This window comes from Pelodiscus sinensis, chromosome 2 (assembly GCF_049634645.1).
Source record: "Pelodiscus sinensis isolate JC-2024 chromosome 2, ASM4963464v1, whole genome shotgun sequence".
NCBI classification, from domain to species: domain Eukaryota; kingdom Metazoa; phylum Chordata; order Testudines; family Trionychidae; genus Pelodiscus; species Pelodiscus sinensis.
Window position 1 is genome coordinate 225,361,894 of NC_134712.1, and position 27,051 is coordinate 225,388,944.

General features: G+C 43.6%; 1 protein-coding gene across 5 annotated transcripts in view; it reads left to right on the top strand.

Moving 5' to 3' along the window:
* Positions 1–27,051, top strand: part of MYO3A (myosin IIIA) — a 226,934-nt gene that overhangs the window by 4,162 nt on the left and 195,721 nt on the right. For 4 of the 5 annotated variants that reach the window (XR_012902077.1, XM_075922537.1, XM_075922539.1 and 1 more), the window contains exons 1-2: positions 13,884–14,178; positions 17,780–17,962. Coding sequence is in view for 4 of the 5 variants with exons in the window: in XM_075922537.1 (XP_075778652.1) it covers positions 17,795–17,962 (168 nt within the window). In the remaining variant the exon portion in view is untranslated. Of the gene's footprint in view, positions 1–13,883; positions 14,179–17,779; positions 17,963–27,051 lie in introns of those variants that run through there. The other variant, XM_006115285.4, reaches the window with a different exon arrangement.

The window sequence follows — 27,051 nt, forward strand, 5'->3', positions numbered from 1 at the left end:
TGAAGAGCTGGTGCAAGGCTTAAGAAGACTAAGCAATTTGTAGGGCCCTGAACAGCTCCAAGAGACCCCTCTGTGCTTTTTATTATGCATTCTGGGGTGAGGAGCCAAAAATATTCCTGCTTAGGGCCCCCAATGGACTAACTGCTTCTGGATGAATGCCACCGATTACTTCCAATACCTCAGTGGGAACTGAGGCCAAACACCACTTTGCAGGATCAGGCCCTTGAAGAGGATTCACTAGACTAGAGTAACACCTACAAAGGATGATAGGGATGTAAGTGACTAGTCGACTAGTTGCTTCCCTCCCCCCCCCCCCCCCCACCCTTTTCTGCCTCTACCACAAACAGGCAGCAAGCGGAGGGAAGAGAAGGGGATGCTGGGGGGAGCCGGCTTAAAAGCTGGTTCCCCCCCCTCAGCTCCAGTTCTGTGGGACAGAGCAGGGGCTCGCTGCTGCGCTTCCTCTTTGAAATGTACAAGATCACCAGTGGGGGTTCTTGTGCATTTCAAAGAGGAAGTGCCGCATGGTGCCTGGGGTCAGCAGGGGACTCCCCACTGGCCCTGGGCTCCATCCGGCATTTCAATCTTTGAAATGCTCATTTCAAAGATGGAACGCGCTCTAGTCCTTATTAACTAATATGTTTGTCGATGGAAATCCCATTGACTATTTGATTAGTTAATTAATCGATGTTCAACATCCCTAATTGATGAGTCATGGAGCTTGTACCACTCAGCCTCTGACCCAAAAGTGGAAGTCTATTTTCACATCTGGGTTTGGAGACTCTCACCCATACAGCCACAGGTGTTGTGGCTACAATGAGCTTAGGTCATGGTCCCATTTCAGTTTTGCAGTAGCTTTTTTCTCCTTCAAGTTCTGCTCCTGGCACTGAACCACAGCTTGACACAATACCTGTTGGGCCATTATGCTAATTGGCAGATTCAATGTTTTAAGGATCTGCGGTATTAGTTTACCTCAGCTTTACAAAGGTACATTATTTAACAAACACACACACATTCCAAGCCACTTTCCATGCTGCTTAAACAAAGCAATAGGGAAATATTGACCATTTAAAATATTACTGTGGTTTTCAAATGCAGTTATATGACTTGATTTACATTTTGTTTGTGACATTCTTCACACAGCGTATTGAAGTGATTAGCTTTCCTTGTGAAAACTAAAATTTCCAGATCAGTGAGGTGTTCTTCTTTACAGCATCTTGTCTTGAACTACACTATGGACTATGTGATGTGCAAGCATTTGTAAAATGCGCTACATCATATTCATTGTAAATGCCCGTAATTTGGGCCTCATTCTCCACTCATAACCTGGTGCTGGTGTAAAGGAACTGAGACGCAGAGCCACTAGTTTGAAAAGCAGGGTGGTTTATCACATCTAGCTGTGTGCTATGTGTGTGCATAACAGCTCAGAAACGTAATTGTCAAACATGTTCTGAAACGTGAGCCCCTGGTGGATGTTGGGCTCTAGATGAGATACAAGAACAAGGGCCTCACAAATTAGCCCTATTCGGAGTTGAACACCCCGGTTGTGTCTACACTGGCATGAATTTCCGGAAATGCTTAAAACAGAATAGTTTTCGTTATAAGTATTTCCGGAAAAAGAGCGTTTACATTGGCAGGCTGCTTTTACGGAAAAGCTCTTTTTCCGGAAAAGCATCTGTGGCCAATGTAGACGCGCTTTTCCGGAAAAAAGCCCCGCCATTTTCGCGATCGGGGCTTTTTTCCGGAAAAGACTACTGGGCTGTCTACACTGGCCCTTTTCCGGAACAGTGTTCCGGAATAAGGACTTATGCCCGAGCGGGAGCAGAATAGTTTTTCCGGAATAGCAGCTGATTTTGTACAGTAGAGCATCGTTGCTTTTCCGGAAATTCAAGGGCCAGTGTAGGCAGCTCGCAGCTTATTCCGGAAAAGCGGCTGATTTTCCGGAATAAGTGGCCCAGTGTTGACACAGCCCCCATGTGTAAGGATTCTCCCTTTTCTGTGCAGAAGGCCAGGATGTGTCACCTCTGCAATACGCTAGACTCTCCCCTCTCCCACATAGATTCCCACCCACTGGAACTGCACAAAGAGAGAGGAATTTAGGAGGTGGAGCAAAGGCAGATGAGAAAGGGGCAAAGAAGTTGCTCCTATTTTCAATACCATCCCTCACAAAACATGGACTTCCCTGCATGAAAATCTTGCAGGAGATAATACTCTCTGGTCCCCCTCCATGGAAGCTACTGAGCAGTCACAAGGGACTGAGTCAATGGGAATGAATGTGGAGAGCAGCAGCCATTCCTGTGACACAGCTCTTGTTGCAGAGCAGATGTCTGAGATCTGAGTGGTTGGGAGCTTTTCAAACAAATAGCTAACACCAACAAATGACCATATAGTGCCACAAATCAGAAGGGGTGAGAGGGCTTTTTTGTTTTTGTTTGGGGGGAGAGAGGTTATAACAAGTAATGGCCTATACTATAGACTTTCTTATGTATGAACAGAATTGTTTGCTAATTTCCAATCAAATACACTTATGCAAATCCACTGAGGGCACCAAGGCTGTGCCTCTGAAAGAAACAGTCCTGATGACAATGTTCAAAAAAGAAAGGAATCCTGCTTGACTTTCTGCTCCCTGGCTGAGCTGGCAGTTAACTTTTTTTTTTAACTTTTAAATGGAGCATATTTGATTTGGGATTCATTGGGTGATTGTAAACAGAGATGCACACAATGCCACATTTGCAGAACTACTTTTCTGGGCAGAGTTAAGTTCTTAGCCTTTAGCCTAAATTTTTAAAGGTGTCCAGTGCTTCTGAGTGGCTTGGTGTATAACACACCTTAAAGACACTCCAAAATTAAGGTACCAAAATCACTTGTTCCTTTTAAAATGTTTGCGTGTCTGTGATGTCTGCTATTGCACCAGATCATAGTGTTGAATACAGTAATTCCTCACTTAACACGTGCACACTTTAACATATTTTCGCAATAGCACAATTTTTTTTTAGGGAACATTTTTCAAACAACACGACCCCATCCCCACAACAACATGATTTCCCCTAGGGCCGGCTGGTGGCCGGCAGCTGCACGAGGCTTCCCCTGCCTCTCTGCAAAGCAGCAGAGGTTTGCCGCTTGCAGCACCATTCCCTGGTGACCCCCTCTGGCAGAACACAAGGCATCTGGCCAGAGGGGGTCAATGGGGAACTGCGCGGTGAGCGGTAAACTTCTGCTGCTTTGTAAGGAGGCAAAGGAAGCCCCTCGCAGCTGTCGGTGATCGGCCAGCTGGGGAAACCCAGCCACCGGCTGCAAGCCCCCTCACCTGTCCTTCCCTTCCGTTCTCCAGAACCAAACACCTCCCCTCCCTGCTATAACCCAGTCCCCTTTCTCCCCCAACCTTACACCCCAGTCCCAGCTGCTAACCAGTGCAGGCTGGAGCTGCAAGCGCACATGCGCTTGAAACGCAACCTCACCTTTTCCATTCTTTTCAATGGGAAAATTGACCACAGATAACATATTTTCACTTAGCAGGATCATTTTCTGAAACGTATCTACCATGTTAAATGAGGAATTACTGTACTGTAGTTTAAGAATGGGCCTAGATCACTTTTGACCAAGGATAATAATTTATGTTCATGTAAATTGATTGTCACATAGATGAAGAAGATTTAAATACAGGGTTCATGCCAGCCAGGTTCTGGCCTGCTGTGGTAATGCAGTCCCCAGGAAGTTTGGGGAGGACTTAAGTTTTGCAGACAATTACTCAGGCTACCCTATCCTTTAGGGTCCTCAGGGTTTGGTCTTGCAAAGCTCTGATTGCTCTTACCTTCAGCTCTCAGTGACTTCAGTGGGAGTTGAGGATGCCCAACACGTTTCAAGATAATTCTTCCAGCTCAGTGACCGACAAGCCGGGGCAGAGTCATTACTCTGCCTGTTCCTCACTCATTTAGGCCAACATGCATCCCAAAAGAGCATGGAGGAAGGCATCTCTGCATTCTTTCAGTCAAGGACCATTGCAGCTATTACTAATTCATAGATTTTTAAGGCCAGAAGGGACCATTAGATCATCTATGCTGACCTTCTCTTTTATGAAAGTAATTGAGTCCAATAATTTGTCTAGCTAAAGCGTATCTACCAAAAAAGGTATCCAGTTTTGACTAGATGATATCAAGAGATGGAGAACCTACCTAATTCCTGCTAGTTTGTGCCACTGTTGTTCATCCTTGCTCTCAAAACTTTGTGCCTTATTTCTGTCATGATTGGTGCTCATAGCTTGACCCATGGAAAACTGGGCTTGAAAAGATCAGTCTCTGTGAGCAGGTTCTATGCTAGCAAGCATGTCTGAAGTGCAATGGTGACCTAGCAATGTGTTGATTGGTTCAAAGACATTCAGAAGTTCTTGGTACTGAGGGGCTAAGCACCTCCTGTCATTCAGTGAGAGGCAATGCTGTATCTAGTTAAACTGGCCCAACTCACTGGAGCAAATATGTTTTAAAAAATTGCTGCAGTAGGACTGCATACCTTTTTAAAAATGTCGTGTATGTAAAATGTGTTGTTGATAGACTAGAAAGAGGCAGAAGGAAGAGATCATGAAAAAAACAGTTTGCAGAGCAGGCCGAAACTGGAGCCGAAAAGATTTCCATTCCTTTCTCTGAACTGTCCTTCGAGGTATGGGCCCCCCTGAAAGCATAATCCTGTTTGTGCCACTGTTTGCTATGCTCCCTAATTGGATAAAAAAAGAAAGACAAATCCTAATCCTCTGATGTCTATCTTGGGAATATCCCCAGCGATTAAGGAAAGACACATGAATAAAACGATAAGATTTATTTTTGGATGTTGGTTAGGATTTAGAGGCTAAGGAATTCAAAAATATTGCAGGCTGGATAATATGGGTGGGAGAAGCCAATAACTTTAGAAAAAATTATGATACTGTTGAAGACAGACAGTCAGACCTCTCTTTGCCAAGTAAAGCTATTGGCAGATTAAGGTACTGCTCATCATTTGGTATTAACGAGATAGAAATAGCCTGCTCCTGTTTTATTTTGCCTTGAGGGGAAAAAATTCTTAATCTTTGATATTTTATAGCAAATAATATGGAATTAATATGTTACTAGTAGATGCATTTGTGTTGTGTGCAGTCAGGCAATATGTCTGCTTCTTCTTCGGAAGGCAATGGCAAAACTCACTTTGACTTCAAGGGGAGCAGAACCCAGGCCAAGTGGTTCTCTAAGTTGGTAAGTACTTTCAAAGGACAATCAGAAGAGTAAGGAGCATTTGAACAGTGAGACCAGACCCTCTGTGTACTTGAACCAAAGCATTATGTGCAGAATGTAAAATGCTCAAATTTGCAAAGGAACTATTTTGCCCAGGTGATGTAGGGATTGTAGTGCTGCCAAGCCCAAGTGTGCAAAAATCATGAGTCAAAGAATCACGAGATTGGCTTACAAATTGTGAGATTTTTAAAAAGCAATAGTTTGGCTTCTGATTCCTGAGCCTTTGATGGCTATGCCTTGCCTATCTTGCAATATTTTCTCTGAGATCACAAGAACTAGAAACAATTTATTAAAGTAAAAGCTGAGAATCCACTCTAAACAGATGAATCCAGGAAGGCGGGGGGGTGGGAGGGCTTTAATTAGAGCCCCAAATGTCACAAGATTCACAATTAAATCACTAAGTGTGATTCTGCTGGTGCTGTAGGGCTCTCAGGGTCAGAAAATATACTTGAAGGAGAATTGCCATGGTGCAAAAAGTCAGAAACCTCCGTTCTCTTGACCAGTGCAGGCCCTAGAATTGGTGTCTGGGCAAGATAGGTATAAGCAAGGTATATCATGGAGTTCATGTACAGTCTCCTCCAGTGGAAATATAGCACTCTGGCAAGCCTGCCATAGGGGGAGCAAAGAGGACAAGGCCCCTGAGCCCCAGGCCCTTTAAATTGCTGTTGGAGCACTGCAGAGTGCTTCAGGCAGTGCTGAGGGTTGGGGAAGGAGCATGCTGCAGCGTGGGTGGTGCTGAGTGCTGATTGCCCCTAGTCCTGCCCCTTCTTGCCAAGGCCCTCCCCCTTCTAGTCATGTAGTGCCACCCCACACACACCTTGTCTAAGGGCCTGGCAAGGCTCTAAACTCCCCTGTACCCTGGCCACAGAGGCACAGGTTTCTTCCGATGAAACCCTCAGGCTGGACACCAGTAAAACACTGTCACCCTTGGGCTGAATCTAGTTTTTTGTGCCCAGTGGCCTATTCTGGAGCAAACCAAGAATTTTTGGGAGGTGGGGAGAGACTACAGTTAATCCACACTTGTGTCTTGTGTCATCATTCTAAACTGATGGATCTCTGTTATTAAATATTCCTATTGTGGTAGCGCCTAGAAGACAGCCAAGTCCTGGTCCCATTGTTCTGGGTACTATGCAAATATATAGTTAATAACAATCCTAGTCCCCAAAGAGCTCCTAGATTTTAGTCCTGGTACTATCTAAAGGAGAGAGCTATAAATCTCTCAGAAAGGGCCTTTTTAGTTCAGGATGTTTGCACTACTCTTATAATTCCCTATCACAATAACTTGGATGAGAATTTTTTTATATTTAAAACATTTGTTTTCCAGCCAAACCAAACCATTAATATCAGTCTATGCTCCATTAGCTAACAAAGCGATATTTAAATAAGAAAGCCCATTTTACTTAATGAAGTTAATGGTTATTTTAAAAAGACATTTGTTTCCAGTGTATTTTTTTTAATCTCAAACCACTCAGCTGCATAATCTGTGACTAGCTGTGGAGTAGTGTTTTCAATGTCATATGATATCTTTTAATTTGTCTTTTAATTAATTTGTCTTTTAATAGCTTTTTTAATACATTTAAATTAATATTTTCACGAAAAATACATATACTCATATAGGGATTTCAGTTGCCTTTGCTCACTGAGGTCCTGGAGGTGCTTGGACATGCCCAGGGATCAGATCCACATTGGTATATCGATGCCTTCAATCCCTACTTAGGTACCTTAGTTCCAAATTTTGGCTCCCCTGCAAATCACCACATTCCTACCAATCCCTTTAGACACTACAACATTTGTCAATTACGTTTCTGCCTTGGAGCATAAATACTGCTGTCTTACTCCAGGCTTATGGACACCCATCTCATGCCTAAGTCCCAGACTGATCCATGAACTAGAGAAAGATAGGTTGGTGATCATGTATCTTGTGTTAAGGGCACAATCTGGTGGGCATGCTCAGAGGCAGCCCACAGGATCTAGCCCCATTCAAAATTAGGGAAGAGGAGAAAAGGAGCAGGATGTCCATTCTACAACTTTTACCCACTTCCAGCTCCTTCACTTTCTATGTTGATCATTTTGTGTGGGGTGACACAGGTGTTTAACTTATTCTCACTAAAAATGACTTAGGCACCTAAGCGACCTGACTCTAAGAAGGGGTTCCCAGCTGCTGATGATTAGCAGAGTGAGGTGCCTCCCTGCCGCCTGAATTTAGGCATCTGTCTCCATAAGAGGGGCAGGGCTTAGGATATACCCCTCTCTTTGGCATATCCCATTGGCTGTCTTAGGGCGTGCCTCCACTACACTGGGGATCTACTCTGCAGTGATCAAGCCACCAAACATTGATTTATTGTGTCTGCTTAGTCATGATAAATTGACTTCCAAGCACTCTCCCATCATCACTGGTACTCTACCGGAATGAGAAGAGTAGCTGGGGTACAGGATAGCAGCTCTCGCTGACTTTACTGCACACAAGATGCCACAGTAAGTAAACTGACATCAGCTATGCTATTTACATAGCTGAAGTCAGGTAGATTAGATTAATGGTGGGAGTTAGGATAGACTGTCTCTTCAGCAGCTTCCTGCCTAGCCTGCTGGCTATGGAAAACCACTATCCAGAACCACTACAGGCAGTCCCCGGGTTACGTACAAGATAGGGACTGTAGGTTTGTTCTTAAGTTGAATTTGTATGTAAGTCGGAACTGGCGTCCAGATTCAGCTGCTGCTGAAACTGACCAGCAGCTGACTACAGGAAGCCCGAGGCAGAGTTGCTCTGCCCTGGGCTTCCTGGAATCAGCCGCTGATCAGTTTCAACAGAGGCTGAATCTGGACGCCTGGGACAGAGCAGCTGGGGCGCTGCCGGGTAGGTCCCCGCAGCGCCGCACCTCAGCACTGCGGGGACCAACCCAGCAGCACCCCAGCAGCTCTACCCCAGGTGTCCCCAAGTCAGCCACTGCTGAAACTGATCAGCGGCTGATTCCAGTGGAGGCAGGAAAAGGGAATAAGGGAATTTGTGTGCAGCCATCTTGGTCTTGTTAACATGAGTATGAGAGTCTGTTTTGAACCATGTGAAATTGAAAGAGCATAAAAATGTAGCAAATGTTATAAACTGTTGTAGCTCTGTTCTACTTGTGTTCAGTTCTTTTGAATCTGTCCAAAGCTATTTGTGTCTGTCGCTCCAGACTGGATTCTTACAATGCAGGAGCTACACTTGATGATTGTGCAGAAACATCAGCTGTCATAGAAAGTGACTGCCCATTTGATGGGGTTTAATTCAGGGAATCTATACTTCATAATCTGCACAAGCTTCCCATTCATTTCCCAGTACAATTCAAAGTGTTGGGATTGATGTACAAATCCCATTATGGCTTGACTCCAAGTTAATTTAGAGACCACCTCTGTCCTCTCAGTCTCTTCAGACAGATCCTTTTGGTTGCTCCATCTAATAGCCCCTAGATTTAATGCCAAGGATTTAATAAAAAGGGAATCTCAGTGAAGGGCTCTCAACTCTGTAACTTACTACCCTGGCTTTCTAACACAGCCCAAGTTTATTGATCCCTAAGGCATTCCTCACCTATTTGTGATGGCTTGCAATGGTCAAGGAGATATTTATGGAGTAGAGAGTTTTTGATCCTTTTGAATCTTTTAATTGTTATTGGGCACATTAATTGTTTTGCTAATTACCAAATATCTTTCAGTGTTGTTCAGCCAATTGGAATAATCTGACATGCACATTCTATAAATTTAAATCATAAATGCAATTTCTCCACTAGGAACTGGATTGAGGCCACTACCTCAAATCACATGTGATCCCAAAAAGTGGTTGGATGGAAAAAACTCTGATCCAGCCTAGATACAAAAGGCTCTGCATTCTATTAATAATCTCTTGAGCCAACAGCCCCTTAAATGTGATTATACAGATCATACATCTAAGAACTTCAGAAGGGGTTTGGGAGCTCTTTTGAGTCACTAAATAAAATATCTGGCAGAGCCTAAATGTTTCAAAGAAATCTGTGCATTCAAGAGTAACTCTGATGCTGGGATGTGTTTGATTATTTAATATGGCAAATGGCCCTTGTGATCAGAAGAACAATTGTCCATAGCATAGACAAGCTACTTACTTAATATTTTTTTCCTGGGGGATGTTTGCTTAGGTGTAGAGGTAAGTAATATTTCCTGTAATAGACACCAGAAAGGTAGGAATTCATTCTACATTCCCTGGTCTTTGTTGAGTCATGTTGAACAAGTGGCTGGAAAAAAAACTATCCAGAGAGGTAAGTGGACTCTTTATATTTAATTCTTGACACTTTAGTCTATTTTCTGCTGCCAAGATTGATTGATTTGATTTATAATTTTTTTTTCTGTGGCAGTGTGATATTTGAAAGGCACACAAATAATTAATCCTTACGATCCCTCCCCTTAGGTAGGGCAGTATTATCTCAATTTTACAGATGTGGAAATTGCAGCCTACAGCATTAAAGGACATGTCTACATTAGAACTGGGGGTGTGATTCCAGGCTGGAAGAGACATGAACTCTTTCTTATTGAGCTAGCTCACTAAAAATAGAATGAAGCTGATGGACTAGCTGCTCCATGTACATGCTTGTCAGTCACGTAGGTACCAACACAGAGCAGCTGGCCCATCCTGCAGCTCATGCTGCCATGGCTACATTCTACTTTTAGTGTGCTACTTACATCAGAGCTAATGCAAGCATGTCTCTTTAGCTGGAAATCATACCCCAGCCCCTAGCATAGGCATACCCTACATAACTTGCCCAAGGTCACACAAGGCATGTGTGGCAGAGCTAAGAGTGGAGTTTGGGACAGGGACCCCTTGTTATGTGTGAGTGTGGAATGTCTAGTACCCTGGGGTTCTAGTCCCTGACTGGGATCTCAAGGTGCTTCCACAATATAAATAAATATTAGCAGACTTACCCAGCAGTACTCAGGTCCTTCAACGTAGGGTGTAAAGACTCAGGCCAGGGCCTTGGAGATGTGGGGGGGTGACTGCAGGAGATGGGGCAAAGGGGTGCAAGAGTGAGGGTTAGGGAGTGAGGAAGGGCTCAGAGGTGTGGGTTCCATCTGGAACAGGCCTTTTCTCTCTTCCCAGGTCCCCTATTCACAAGGGCCATTTCTCCCCCAGCAACCAGGGGAATTTTCTCTCCCCCAGCCTCTGGGGGCCCTCCCCCAGCTGCCAGGGGCCTATCTTCTCCCCCCGTCACCCTATGGTCACCAGGTGCATTTTTTCTCCTCCAAGTGCCCCCTCCCCCTGCCACCAGGGTCTTTTTCTTCCTCCAGTCCCCCCTCCCACCCCAGCTTCCAGGGGTCTTTTTTCTTTCCCTCTCTCCAGTGGTGCAGCCAAGGCCGGGGGCGGGAGGGATTGGAGGAGTAGGGGCTACTTAACCATGTGTGTTGGCAGACAACATAGCAGAGCCCCAAACCTACCATCAGCTCCCTTGGTGGTACAGCTGCTCCCAGTGGACACTCTGAGAATAGCTCTCCCCTGTGGGCTCTTTGCCCCCCAGTGGCCACCCTCATCTAATATCCCTCCAAACAGAAGCCCCTTCTTTTGCATATTACGGAAAACGGTCCTTTTCCCAGGACTTCCAGTTGTCCTAGCAAAATCAAACCCTGACCTTGCTAGGAGAAGAAGCTACATACCAAATTGGGTAACCCTAGCACTTACTGTTTAGGAGGCGTTCTTGAACAAATGTTGTCATAGACAGGCACATGGACAAACACACCCTAAAATATATTTATAAGGAAATAATAATTGACAATTATAATATTAATTTGGTGATTCAACTGCAAAAGCATTCTTCCCCTTTCTTCACCACTCTAGTGATGCTCACATTAGAAGTGTCTAAGAAAGGCAGTTAGATTGGATAGGGTAATCCTAACAATTCTTTTAAAATAAAGTGTATTTTACTATTATATCTTTAACATTGTTGTTTTTTATGTCTGTAGATAATAAATTATCCACAAGCTCTAATATGATGAGATCTAATACAGAGGATTCCATGTGCTCTGTGCATGCTGAGAAAATGTTATCCATACATCTCTCTTAGGAGCTTCTAATGTACCTGTGTAATGATCAAAAGTTTTAAAAGAAAATACATAGCTTTTCTTTAATTTAAATGCTATGTAAACTATATTGCCAAAATTATTCACAGACTGAGTTGAGAGTCAAAGAAAGATAATTTGGAAGAAAATCAACTGTGATCAAGCAAAATAATTGTGCAGCACCTATGATCCCACTGTGTCCCAGTGAGATCAGGCATGGCCTGATGCACAGTGGGATCATAGGTGCTGCACAGATACTTTGGATGATCACAGCTGGTTTACTTCCAAATCACCTCTCTCAAACTACCCCTCTGAGGTAGCATGGGTATATTAAATGGCCCTACTCTGACCCTCAGGAGTGGGAGAAACTAACCACGTGGCACTTAAGATTTCTTTACCTAATTTTTAAGTAGTGTCCATTTGTCAGCCAACTCCTCTCTCCTTCCCATGAGCTACCCCCAAACTTTGACTTCAGTGATGCTTCAAAAGTACTCAAATTCCTTCAGCAGCTTTGAAAATCTTATCCTAACTATTTGCTGGAGAAGGGTGTTTGTGTTTTGGAGGAGCAAAGACGACAGAGAGCAGAGGCTCATGGAGGGTAGGTCCATCAATGGCTATTAGCCAGGATGGATAGGAATGGTGTCCCTAGTATCTGTTTGTCTGGAAATGAGTGACAAGAGGGGGATCACATGAAGATTACCTGTTGTATTTCCTCTCTGGGCCATCTGGCATTGGCCACTGTTGGCAGACAGGATACTGAGCTAGATGGATCTTTGGTCTGACCCAGTACAGCCATACTTATGTTAAGCAGGGTGGAATGGAGAAAGAACAGAAAGAAGGAAATCATTGGGGGGAATTGAAATAAGTTTAAAGGAAAGGAAATATATCATTGACCTGCTGTGTGACCTTGAGTATCATTATCTTTCTCTGGTGCTCTTTTCCCTCCCAGCCTTTGCCTGTCTAGTCTGTTGAGACTCACTAGGGCATCTGACGAAGTGGGTCTTTGCCCACAAAAGCTTATGCTCCAATACATCTGTTGGTCTATAAGGTGCCACAGGACTCCTTGTCACTGGGGCATAGTGGGATCATTTGCACTGCACAATTACTTTGGATGATCGTTTTTTCCCAAATCATCCGTCTTTGACTCTCAACACAGTTTGTGAATTATTTTATAAATGTAGTTTAGAAGCATTTCTTTAAATGCTCTGCATTTTCTTTAAAACTTTTGATCAATACTTATTAATTCCTCCCTGTTGATTTTCTTCTTTTTGTTTTTCTTTCCCCATTCCACCCTGCTTTGCTGTCTGTCCTCTTTGCTCCTCCAAATTACACCTCACCCTACTCCATCAAATATGAAGAGTAAGTTTTTCAAAGCTGATCTAGGAATTTGAATTCTTGGATCACCAGTGAAGCCAAATGGGAATGGGAGGCAGAGGAGAGGGGAGTTAATTTTAGCCAATTTTAGGAAGTGTCAATCTTAAGTGCCAAGTGATTGGTTTTACTACTGCTGAGTTAGGAAAAGTCAGAGAGAGAGGTGATTTTAGAAGAAAACTGACTGTGATCATCCAAAGGAATTGTGCACCACATATGATCCCACCTTGCCAAAGGCTGTGCCTGATCTCTCTGTGGCATAAGTACTAAATTTCACAATAGGTGCAGTTGTGATAGTCAACAATTAGCTTGAGATGCTGCAGTTTTCCTGAGCGGGATAGCAGAATCTATTGCTTCCAACTTTTCTGTTTGTTTTTGTTTGAGGTGTCAGGGGTATAGCAGAAGTAACAATTGGCCTATAGGCTAAGGTTAACATTTTTAAAGTTTGTGACCAAAGTTTGTCTGGATCCACAAGTCAACTCTGAGTTTTCAGGACACCTTTGCACTGGAGTGTATCAGGACCTATATGTGTAAAGTGCAACAAAAGCAAGGAAGTTTGTTCCTTTTTACTACAGGGAAATTTTGAAGGGTAGCAGTAAGAAAATGGGCAAGATGCAGCAGAAACCAGGTGCCAGATACAGGTATTTGTGGTACAGCTGTATCAAGATGCGTCAGGGCCAGGATGAATTATTGGCACACTGGAAGTATTTCCTATTATTCTCTGTTCATACATTAAAATGGAGGGGGTGGGGCTAGCAAGTAAAATGGGCAGGAACCAGGTGCCACACCTGTGGCACTGCCCTATTATTTCCAGGGAATGCAGCAAACCACAGTACTTTCAGGTGCAACGGGAACACTGTGGCTTGTTCTCTATTTTGATGGTCCAGTCTGGGGGCCTCGGGCTGGGTTCAGAGCTCAGGACCAGCCAGTTTTCACCCAGGTCCCTTTTCTAGGGAAGCCAGCGCCTGCCGCTCACCTAGAGAGATGAGCAGCCCATTCGGTGCTGCTGTTAGTGCAAAGCTCCGGCCGGGACAGCCGATCCTGCAGGCAGCCAGAGCCCCCCTGTACCTAGGCTCCTCTGGGCTGCAGGGGGCAGCTCTAGAGGGGCAAGCGCCTTGCCAAGCTGTTGCGCGACTTGCTATCCCCGGGCAGGGCGGAGGGGGCAGGGCAGCCCCCGGCTGTGCTTGGGATTGCAGGGGATTAGTGGGGCGAACTGCTCAGGGCCCGGGCGGAACGGCTGCTGCGTGCTGGGGGCCGGAGGAGACGGGGGAACCAGGAGGGGCCCGGAGAGCAGCGCAACCTGACGCGCCTCTCCTAGCCCCGGCGCAGGGCTCTGTGCATGGGGCGGCTGGCTAGCTGGCCAGGGGCTGCCCGCGCAAAAGCGGAGGTAGCAGGAGCCCGCCCCCCGCCGGGCGGCCGCACAGGTGCGTGAGCCCTGGGGCAGGCCGATGCCTGCGGCTGCTCCTGAGGCGCCTGCCGGCTCCCTGCTCTCCCCCAGGTGAGTGACCCTCGCTGTTTGCTTGCGGGGGGCTCAGGCGCTGCTTGCAAAACGAGCCAGCCCCGGCCTTGTGGGCGTGGAGCGAGGCGGCGGGGGCAGCTCCCTATGGGAAGGTGGTCGAGGGGCGCAGACTGCCCCGCAGGGCGGGAGGCCAGGGGGAGCCAACGCTGCCTCCATGCCCCGAGCGCCCGGCCGTGGGCTGGAGCCCGCCCCGCGTGGCAAACAGCTGCTAAGAGGATCAAGCAAGTACAATGGCTCCCGCTGTTCAGCGTTTCCCCTCAGTGTGAACGACGTTCCAAGAAGTACCCCCCCCCCCCCTCCCCGCGCCTCCGGTTCGGTAACCCCTCGAGTCACACGGCAAGGAGAGTTTGGCTTCCAAATGATGTTTGCTTTATACACCGAATGCATCTTTGACCATGATTACTTTTCTGATGTAGGGAAGGGGTGAAAAGCGGGGGGGAAGCCTGGTTAAATGCCAAGCTCACAATGCACGTTACAACTGGTGCGAGAAGTTTTCCTGTAATTCAGCTTTTAAAAGCGATGTCTTTTGGGAATTGGGCATACAATTAGTATAGCAGATGACTTGTTTACAGAGCCCGACTTTGCCTTAAACCGTTAACCCATCAGTCATTAACTGCTGGTAATCTCCAGTGACAAAGGGATTGGTTTCCTGAACTTTTTCTCATTCAAAGCCTGGATATGTTCTGTTCCTTCTGCCACTGTGCTTTCACTGGAAGAGAGCTTCTGGAGGGGGGAAGGGGACAGGTAGAGAATATTGGGAAAAAATGTGGAAAGGGCTTGCACATTGATCCAAAAGAGACTGAAACCCATTTTTGCCTGGAACCACTAAAAACTGAAATGTCTAATTCTGTCTGTTTGTTGGTACAACAGTTGCAAATCAAAACAAATGGTGTGTAAGTGGAACTATTAAATTACAGTGTAAATATGGAACTTTGAAGTTGCCTGTTATTTTCCAGTTGCTTCATGTATATACCATATAATGTGTACATTGTGATTTCTTTGTATATTGCACGTTACCACATTTTCTTGCGGTCCTTAATGTCTTCCGCATTTAACTATCTATAGTAACGATTTCAAGCTTTGCTGATAAAGCTGACTTATTTTTCCTGAGTCACTGGTGCTTGTCCAAAGTTTTGAGAAATAGATGGGTGAGTTTATTCATACCATATTTAGTTTTGACATTATAAACATTAATTTAAAATAGGAAAATTAAGTTATGTTTTAGCTTTGAAAGCTAACTCCTCCTCTACAAATACATTGATCTCATGGCCAGTCATTGAAAAATGTCTCCTATCACCTTCAATATTTTTCTGTTGGGAGCCAGAAAATGAAAATGATAGGATTCAGAATTGTTTATTGATTATTAATGCCACCTGATTGCTTTAAGAGGTACAAAGACCAAATCCATTTGCTACACCACCATTGCACCTCATTATTACCAGTAGTTTCACAGGTTTATAGTCTGTCATAAATATTCTCTGTAGCATGACCATTGGCATAGAAGTCTTAAGATCACTATATTTTCAAAATACTTAAGATAGTTAATACTTGTATAGTACAAGTTTAAAAAATAAAATACATTTTTTTTGGCTTTGATTTTGTTTCTCCTGTACTCTTCATAGGACTAAAGGTTGGAATTCTATTTTGAGGGTCCTATGTAGCTGTCATTGACCTCAGACTGGCCACTGTGTAGCCTCATACATGAGGTTAGACAAGTGAACATGCCTGCTCACTGTTCTTGCCACCTCTAACCCCCCATTACTTTGAAATCCCCAACCCTGGCCCAAGAACGGAGGTGTTATCACTATGTGTAGGGCTACATCTATACTGCAAGGCTTTCCCGCAAAAGGAAATGCAAATGGAGTGCTCATTTGCATATGTCACACTCGCATTTGCTTTTCTTTTTCAGATCCCTTTTGCACTAGAGGTTTTTGCTTGGCCTACATTCTGTCCTTCAGTGAGCAATGCAACTATTTCAGTTGAAAAAGAGGGGGGATAAAATGGAACCCTATATGACAGCACCTTTAAACATGAAGAGCAAATGCTCTCTGGGAAAGGTCAAGAAAGAAAGAATTAAAGCCACTCCAGAGCATCCTGGCCACTTCAGCTGTAGTCCACAGGCACATCAACCTTTTGTGGTCATCAGGTAGCAGGGATAATGTTAGCCAACCTGTATCCATTAATAGAAGAAGATCAGTAGCAGTGTGGATGGTTTTTGTACCATAAGCAGGACCCTGACAAGGTCATGGAGACCAGAAGCATCTAGTTACTCAGTGAATTGTTTTGCTGCTACCTTTCATGTATATTAACCAAAAAGGGAATGTTGCCCACTGGATGACATTTACCAAGGCTGCCAGCATCAGACATTGGTTTATTGAGCAAAGGTCACCCAACAGCTTCCTTTAAAGAAGCAAGTATCCTGGCTTCCATAAGAAAAGCCAAGATGATCTCCTTTAGTAATGGACCCGGGTCACAGTCCTCAATTTAATTTGATTTGGTCTCTCATAACATCTGAATTACTGCCGTGGAATATGTTGCCTTTTAATGAGAGGAAATGAAATGGAAAAAATAATATCTAACCAAGTGCCACCTTCTTTTGTGTTTCTTTGATGTATTACATTGGATTGGGCTGCCCTTGCTGCTGTCCCCCACAAAGTTGAACTACTAGTATCATGGCAATTTCTGTGGAGGGTTCCTGGCTCTGCAAAGCATTATCAGTCAAAATCCAAATCTAGCTACTCATCTATGTGAGTTGCTATCTTCTTGATTTTTTGGAATGTTAGTTGGGGTTATTTTATTTTGTCAGCTTCCCTTTTTTCCCCCCCTGAAATCAGTATTTTAATGTTATTCATGGAAGCAAATGGTAATCTAGTGGCCTAAACATAGGACTGTGTTCTTGGAACTGTTAATTGTTGACTCCTGATTTGCTATGTGACTCTGGACCTCAGTTTCCTCATCAGTGCAATGAAGATAAATGGAGATGCTTTCACTACCAATCCCACAAGTTATTTCCTCCACCACAACACAGTAGTAGATGTATTTAGAAGTTGGTCTAGTCAAAGGACATTAAATTATCTTTATTAACTTTTTAAAGGATTAATATGGCTAAAATATTTTCTTCAACTGGCAGACTATGGTAAGGTATCTGAAATTAAGTCTAATACTTTGGTCTCAGTTATGCCCCCAGATATTCCTTCCTCATGTCTGACAACAGCATTCATATTCGCATCTCAGATAAGTAAACAATTGACATAACTTGAAATAAGCTACAACAAATTGAGCTAAGCCCTGCAGTGTAAATGCACCCTCATTGACTTCACTGGGATCAGGATTTCACTCAAAAGTTATACAGTTTGCCTTCTCCCCAGTTCATGCCATGTTGATCCTACCATCCGCATTAAGCATAAATTCCTTTGTCCTTATCCTTTTGAAGTTCCAGTGCTGTGATTAAATGCACACTACATGCAAGAGCCATTCCAGAATGTAGTTACAGCTGGTGTCTTAGTTTTATCACACTTATAACAAGTCAATTGCCATTAATGAAATGAAACCTGAAACTTAGGGGTTTTTTTCTTTCCAGGAACTAATATCTGAGATGCTTCCATTAACTGGGAAAACAATAATATTTGATAGTTTTCCGGATCCTTCAGAAACATGGGAAATAATTGAGACAATTGGCAAAGGAACATATGGCAAAGTTTTTAAGGTATTGCACAAAGAAAATGGCAGCAAAGCAGCAGTCAAAATCTTGGACCCAGTTCACGTAAGCTACTTTACATTGTTTTTTATTTAGTAGTAACTTTCTATGTAATCTCATATCTTGGTTTGTCAGTTGCATTAGAAAAAAGTGGAAACCAATTAACTAAAGTGTTTTTCACTAAAAATTTATTTTTCTTTATAGTTTGTTTTCTTGAAAATGACACTTGCCTATTAACCATATGTAATCAATCAATCACAAATATGAACTGTGTTCATTCTAATTTAGAATTTGTTTCAGCATTGATTTATTTTGGGTAACAATAACCATTTTCTTTTAGTTTTCTTCTAGAGAAAGAGCTAAATTCTCTCATTGGATTCTGTATGTGCAACCAAACTATCTTGTATAGTTTCACCATTAGTCCCTTTTACTTTTTTGCATACAAATTAAGAGACTGTAATAATGTCAAATCAGCCATTCCCTTTCAAAGCAACAGAATGCATGTGTGAGGGTATGTCTACACTAGCCACCCTAGTTCGGACTACCATTACTCCTGATTGTAAGAGGAGTAATGGGAGCCCGAATTAGGGGCTTTAGTTCAAACTACCTAGCCCATGCCGCGTGTAGCCGTGGGCAGGGAGTCCGAACTACCGGGCATTTAAAAATGGCGGCGCCCGGGAACATGCAAATAAAGCCCAGGATATTTTAATCCTGGGCTTCATTTGCAAGTTCGAATGACTACATTAGCCACCCTAGTTCGAACTAGGGTGGCTAGTGTAGACATACCCTGAGTGTGCTTCTCTAGAGTATATGTAGTCAATTACTCTTCTAAAATAGAATGATAAATATTTATTGTTTTAGCATGTCCAAACATGTTCTGTGCTTTACAAAACATAAGGATAACATCTTTCTCTTCCTTAATGGATTTACCATCTAAAAAGACAAAGGCAACAACCCTGACACACACAGGACCAGATGACCAGCAACTGATTCATCATACAGCAGGACCTTCTCTCTTTTTAATAAATAACTGAAATTCTTTGGATGGCAGGTTAGCAGTAATAGGCCTTATTGAAGTAGTGTCTTCCAAAGAGGGATCTGAAAGAGGAGAGGAGAACTCAACACATCATTCTTGTTAGTAACAACAGGTATTTCCATGGCAAAAAACAAAACCTGGGCAGATCTTTGTGCTTTGAAGGCATCCACTGACCTCAGTTGAGTGACATAGGTTCCTGGTGCTTCTCTGTTTGGATCTGCTTGCAAGGGCCAGTGGGGCTGACAGCCTTGCCGGGTCACTGAGCATGTGTATGGGGTACGGGCTGTCAGCTCCATGCTCCTGAAAGGGGAGGGCCTCAGGTGAAGGGGCAAGGCTGGGGCAATCAGCCCTCTGTACCACCCAGAGTGCATTGTGCCACCCCCACAAGCCCTCACAGCTGTCCAGACCATGCCACAGCAGTAGTACTCCAGTGGCGATTTATAGGGCCTGGGGTTCCAGCTGCTGTGTAGCAGTGGCCAGAGCCCCAGACCCTTTAGAGTCACTGGCCCTGGGGTAACTGCCACTTTTGCCCTGCTCCTCTCCCTTCCCCTCCCCCCGTTGGCAGGCCTGCAGTGGGCAACACACCACAAATATAGATGATGAGACATTCCTACTTGTCTTTTTTTTTTTTTAAATGGCTGGTGTTGTGCAGTATGTGAGATTAGATGATCGTAATCATATGCACCAATTTATTTTGGGAAATAATTAGCGGGTGCTTGGTACCCCCCAGCAGCCAGCAAACAATTACATTGCTTTTCTGTTAATTTTCAGTGGAAAAACGTTCAACTTCATGTGTATAGGTTGGACCTCCCTAAACCAGGACTCTCCGATCCGGCAACATGGCACTCACAGCAGCATGGCTGGGATCCTGCAGGGCAAACAGCAGCCATGGCAACCTTGACCAGGGATGGCAATCAGCAGTAGCAGGGCCAGCATTCTTCAGCAGTCTCAGACAGGGCTGATGGTAGGAGGGGTTGGCCAGAAGCAAGGGGGATGGCTGGGCCAAAAGCAGATCTGGCTGCGGGGGAGGTTAGTGGGCTATGATCCAGTGACAGGGGGCCTCCTGTTGTCCGACAAATTCCCTCATTCGGAACAGGTCAGGTCCCACGGGTGTCAGACCAGGAAAATCCAACCTGAAGAAGAAAATTATTATTTTGTTTCTCTTTGTTTTCATCCTAAACTGCCCAAAACTAGAAAGATTCAGCTAGAAACTCTGAAATTATCAGCCAGAAATGAAGATACGTAGTTTTCCAACAATCAAATAAAAAATTGTCCAGAAAAACACAGATTTTTTTTCCCCAAAAATCTTCATTTAATCAAAAAACAAATTTTCTATCCAAACCCAGAAAATTTTCTTCTGGCCCAGAAACTGACACTTCACTAAGTGGTGATAGAAATGTAGCCGTGTTAGTCTGGGGTAGCTGAAGCAAAATGCAGGACAATGTAGCACTTTAAAGACTAACAAGATGGTTTATTAGATGATGAGCTTTCATGGGCCAGACCCACTTCCTCAGATCAAATAGTGGAAGAAAATAGTCACAGCCATATATACCAAAGGATACAATTTAAAAAAAAGTGAACACATATGAAAAGGACAAATCACATTTCAGAACAGGAGGGGAATGCGGGGGGGGGGGGGGGAGGAAGGAAGGTAAGTGTCTGTGAATTGATGATATTAGAGGTGGGGAGAGTGGGATGTCTGTGAGCTAATGGTATTAGAGGTGATAATTGGGGAAGCTATCTTGGTAATGGGTAAGATAGTTTGAGTGTTTGTCCATTCCTTCCCGGAGAGTGTCGAATTTTAACATGAATGAGTTATAAGATCAAGAACACATATTCCTGCGCATCCAGAAATATAATTTATGCTATCATGTGCCGAAAGTGTCCGTCTGCTATGTACATTGGACAAACATCTCAGACACTTCGCCAAAGGATTAATGCCCACAAAACAGATATCAGACAAGATCACAAAGAAAAAACAGTTTCTTGCCATTTTAACCAGAAAGGACACTCTCTCAATGACTTAACCACCTGCATTCTGCAACAAAGACCTTTTACATCTGCACTTGAAAGGGAATCCTCTGAACTGTCATTCATGTTAAAATTCGACACTCTCCGGGAAGGAATGAACAAACACTCAAACTATCTTACCCATTACCAAGATAGCTTCCCCAATTATCACCTCTAATACCATTAGCTCACAGACATCCCACTCTCCCCACCTCTAATATTATCAATTCACAGACACTTACCTTCCTTCCTTTCTCCCCCCCCCTGCATCCCCCTCCTGTTCTGAAATGTGATTTGTCCTTTTCATATGTGTTCATTTTTTTTTAATTGTATCCTTTGGTATATATGGTTGTGACTATTTTCTTCCACTATTTGATCTGAGGAAGTGAGTCTGGCCCACGAAAGCTCATCATCTAATAAACCATCTTGTTAGTCTTTAAAGTGTTACATTATCCTGCATTTTGCTTCACTAAGTGGGCACACAAATGATTCATGAGGTGGTCAGCACTGTAGTAACTGAAGAGCAAGAAGTATAAGTTTGAGAACTTGAAATCACTTAATTTCTGGATGCTTGCTTTACTTCTTGATCCTTACAGTGTTGTTATATGCCTATACTATGTTGGCATTGTCTGTTATACTTGTCACTCTAATGTGACCATAAATATTGTAAGTAAGGATGTATAGAATGAGATTTTTCTTCTGTTTAAACTGAAAGGTTTATTAATGACTGCAGGGGGAGCCATTGCAATGGGGAAAAAAGCACTCTATAGACACCATTCTAATTTTGCATTTTTGCTTTTGAGAGTACACTACAGAATTGCTAAACTTGAGAAATGAACTTGGATGGGTGAAGATCATGTCTACATAAAAATAAACATTTTAAATATTGTTCAATAATTATCATAAATTGAATGATCTTGGAGTTCTGAAACTGAGAACTTTCTCTTTACTCCTTTAGAGTTTTGGAATGTTCCTTGTTAAATAACAGTAAAATGTATAAAAGTGGAATGGGAATTTTTACATGTGAAGAAATAATAATTTGATAGTCATTTTCAGGTGCAAACTATACTCCTCTTTCTCTTGACTGTAAAGAACAGTAAATATTTTGGTGGATAATTTAGCTACAAATCTTAATGTCAAATATTATTAAAAGGTGCCTTTTCTTGTTTATGAGAAATTGTGACCTTTATGAGCAGTTTGGGTTTTATGCAATGTTTTATTAAGATAAATATAACCAAATATATTCAGCTAATAGATTTATCTCCCCCCATAAATTGAAGAGAAAGATTTCCTTTCTGTTATTGATGTAATGAATATTCCATTCATAGTCTCTCTCCCATTTCTTGTTATAATGGAGCAAACCACATAATATCTGAGTACCCCTCAGGAGACAATACCCTCTATTAAATCACAGTAGAAGAGAGGTCCAATTTTCCTCTATTTCCCTGAGGCAGCTGTGGCTATGGTGCATCTGCTGTGGCTTTTAACTTTTTGTTTTTTAATGTATTCCTTTCTTCTGCAAACACACACAGTCCCTCTTCTCCTCTCTTTTTACCCCTATTGCCTCCCTTCTTCTTTCTCTGCTGTGTTCCTGTTTTGTGGTGTCTATGGGAATGTTAATTTGAAGAAATGAGTTTTACTTTTTCATTTGGAAGGCAGGGAGATTTGTCATTCCTCTCTTGCCTCCCCCAGTCATAAGATCAAAAGCCTGCGTCCTATGGCTAAGGGAACCATTCTCCCATTCCCATAAGCATCATCCTTAAGGTAAAAACGTGACAGAGCAAACACATTAAAACAATAATAAAAGAGCCTACGGGCATGGTACTAAGCTTACCAGAGTCCCACAAACCCAGCTCTGGTTACTGAACTATCCTTCAAACCCTACCCATGGATCTTCCTGTGGTTACCTGTCCACCACTCCTTTTGCTCTGAACTAGAACTCTCATAAGTAAATCAGGCCTGGTCTATACTAGAGAATTAAATAGTTTTAACTAACTCACCCAGAGATGGGGGAAGACCCACCTCTGAGCAACTTGGTTAAACTGATCCTAATTCCCAGTGGATTTAGTGCGTGCTTTGTATAGCATAACAAGCTACCGCCTCTTTGGGAGTTAGATTGCCTCTTCAAAATGGGAGAGCTCCTTCCATTGATATAGGTCATGTCTATGTGGAAGCAGTGCAGCTCAAGCAGTGCAGCTGTGTTGCTGTAGCATTTCAACAGAAGACAAGCCCTTAATTAATCCATTGTACAGTTTCTTTGAACTCTTCTGAGGTGATCAGCAGATGAAAGCCCAGGGCAAAGTTTCAGAGGCTGAATCCATAGGTCAGAGTTTGTTGCCCTTCCTTATAAGTGCTGCTCAGGGATTCCACTTTACACACATTGTCCAAAAAGTTAATTTGTGTCTGCCCATGTGTTCAGCTTTGTCTTTTGGAGGTCACAGTACTTCCCAGTGGTTGCATCCATCCTGTCATCCTTTTAAAGAAGTTCCATACATTCTCACAATAATATAAGGCTACGTCTATACTACAGGTTTTGCTGGAAGAGGCAATGCAAATGAAGCGCTGATTAGCATTTTCTCGCACTTCATTTGCATGGGGGTTTTGTGCAAAAACCAGCAGTGTGAACATTTCCTTTTTGCACAAAATCCTTATGCCTCCCCCCGAGAGGGGTTTTTGCACAAAAAGGAAACGTCCACACTGCTTGTTTTTGCACAAAAACCCCTCGTGCAAAAACCAATTGGAAGAGATTATGCAAATGAAGCACGAGAAAATGCCAATCGGCACTTCGTTTGCATTGCCTCTTCTGGTAAAACCCGTAGTGTAGACATAGCCTAAAGGTTTGCACTTTTCATACAACGAACTCCTAAAATAGTTCCCTGCAATTCAGTGAGGTTTATCCAGGATACTTCAGGAAGATGAATTAACTGTCATACCTCGTTCCCTCCTAAAGATATTTATAAAGAAACGTGAAATTCACCAGATGGAAAAACAAAACAAACCAAACCAGATTGATCAATCTGCATCAGCTTGAGATACAGATCATTTGTCCAAGATGCCAGGGCATATTGAGTAGCACATGCCAGCAATGATCAGTCTTTTTTATCATCAAACTGAAATTAAAATGGAAAAAGACCAGCTTTCAATGAAAGTAGCAAAGAAGGTCAATTCTACAGAATGGAGAATAAGAGTACTCTGACTAATTCCTGTGTGAGCTAAGAAACAGATCTGAGTCACTACCAGAGGCAGAAGAAGGTGGGACTGGACCTAATGGAAAAAAGGGCAAGGCTCAGAGATAACATGTTGCAGCAGTCACTCAGATATTGACACAGACTTAGGCGTTGTCTACAACAGCACTTTTGTTGACCAAGGGTGTGAAAAAACTATACCCCTGACTGACATAAGTTTCACCCACAAAAGAACTGGTGTGACAGCAGTACAGGGGCAATGTGAGGGGCACAAAAGGTCATGTGCCCCCCAACCACCCTGGGGGAAGGGATAAAGGGCCATTCTGACCACACTGCCTGCCTGCTACATTCTCCCAGGCAGCTTCTGTTCATGCTACCTGGGATAAAGCCTCCCTTCCATAATGGGGAGATAATGGGATGGGGAGGGCAGGGCCCTCCTTAAGGGTTATGATGCCCAAAGAGGGGGAAAGCGGTGGCAGCTCTGGAGGCAGGAATGTGCTTAGGACTGCAAGAGCAGGAGCAAGGCAGGGAAGTATACATGTGGAGACTGGGGGGTGCTACAGTACCCCCACATTTTAGGTGGGTTCCCAGCTGTGTGCTCACCATGCCCAAGGCCCTGGCTGCTGCCCACAGCTCTGCTGATTGCTGTCCCTACACTTTGGGTCCTGGTTGTGCACCTGGGGCACAGTTGCCAGCATCGTGCCAGCCCCCGTTCCTGTCCAGGACCCTTCCTCCCAGAGATATGGCCCAGTGAAGCAGAATGGGTGAGTAGTGGCTGAGCGCTGCCTGTGGAAGCTCCTGGAGAAGGAGCTGGCCATTGGAGCCACCACTGCCCATACTTGCTGTCCCATCCCAGTGGCAGTGGCCTTACACATACACAGCTGCCTGGGGCAACACTAAATTTGCGCCCCAAATTTAGTGGTGCAATAGACAGCTGTGAACTCTGCTTATGCCTAAGGATGGCCCTGGGGATGGGGGGAAGGGAGGGAGCAGCAACCCTCTCCTGAGTCCCAGGCAGCCTCCGGTCATGCTGTACAGAGTCGGGGAAAGGAGACAATACTGTGTGGAACAGAGACCACCACGCCCACCAGGTAATAGGGTGGAGAAGGCAGGGGAGGGGGAGTGCTTGTGGGCCCTCCCTAGGTTAGGGGTAATGCAAGGAGGAGTCACATGGGGTGATAGACATGTGGCCAGTGTCTCCCTTGTGTCCCTCCCAAGCATTGTGTCCCCTCGTGATGTGTGCCTCTGCAGCATTGTGTTGGAAGGAGATGCTGTCCCACCAATATAGCTACTGCTACTCATTCAGAATCGTTTATTTATGCTGGTGGGAGACCTCTCTCCCACCAGCATACAGCGACTACGTGGGAAACCACACAGCTGTGCCACGGTAAGGTCTATGACGTAGACATAGTCTCAGATACAGCAAGAATTGGATACATTAAGAGACATAAGACAGGACTATGCAGCTTTCGTGGGCCAGCTCATCACCTAATAAACCACCTTGTTAGTCTTTAAAGTGCTGCATAGTTCTGTCTTTTGTTTCAGCTAGACCAGACTAACACGGCTGCATCTCTATCATTAAGAGACATGTCGTCATAACAAGGAAGGAAAAGCACTCTCAAAAAAACTCCTGAATGGTAAGTTTATTTGCATATTGGGTGAAAAAGCAAAGGAGAAGTGTAAGAAAGAAGAGAAAATCAGGAAAATCATGAAAAGATTTTAAAAAAAGGCCTAACTTCTTGAAGGTGCTGTTATGATAGGAAGATAGTTGTTTACCAAGTGATTCAGAACTGGAAATCAGCCAGTGAAAAGTATAGATGGAAAAAATGCTTACAGCTGAAGTAGAACAGAATAATGAATGGACAGAACATTTTAAAGAAGTTCTCAACAGACCTAGGGCTCATGTTCAATGAAACATGAACCAAATCAACTTGATACCAGTGGCAGACTAACAGAGTTGTCGGTCAAGAAGCTGAAAAAACAACAATAGTGAGAGATGATCAAATCACAGCTGTAATGCTAATAGCCCTTGATGCTACCACCCTCAGGAAATGGGTAGAGCAATTCAATTAAATCTGGGGAAAAGCGATCTTGCAGACCCATGGAAATATGAAATAATTGTCAGAATATCCAAAAAATGGTGATCTTACTGACTGTGGCAATGGGACAGTAGTGTACCTCCTTGCCATTGTAGAAAAAGTCTTCTGAATTGTGATATTACAAAGAATGAAAGCAGTGAGTGCAAAGCTTGGAGAAAAACAGGCTGGATTCAAGCACTAGAGATCCCGTGTAGATCAGATGGTCACAATAAGGATCATCATAGTAGAGTGTATAGAACACTTCAACGTCCCCTTATCAACTTCATTTAATTTTATTTTGAAAGACATTTGATTGCACGTGTAGATGTTCAGTGTAGAATATTCTTCCGTCTTATGGAATTTCAGCTAAAGCCATGAACATTAATGCTATGTATAGCAAACTGCAGTGTAAGGGTGAACAACCAGACAACAGAATAATTCAATCTGGAAAATGGTCTGAAATCAGGTTACATTATAACTCTGTGGTTGTTAATTGGTATTGTCATAGAGGGAATAATAAAGGAGTATATTCTGGCATAATCTGTCAAATGCCTAGAAGACCTGGACTTTTCTGTAGATATCATGCTACTTAGGAATTACTTCCCCTCATCTCCACCTCCCCTCCCCCCCCAAAAAAAACAACTAAGAACAAAGACAGACACCTTGGCAAAAACGGAAGCTCAGGCAGGGCTCAAAATCAATTACTCTATTAAACAATTATTCTTTAAACCCAGACCTCAAGCAGTATAACCATATTAGCAGGCAAAAATATCAGACAAAAAAGCAGACAGTTCATTTAGGTAGCACCATACTAGCCAACAGTGCTCTTGTGACATCAGTGATAGG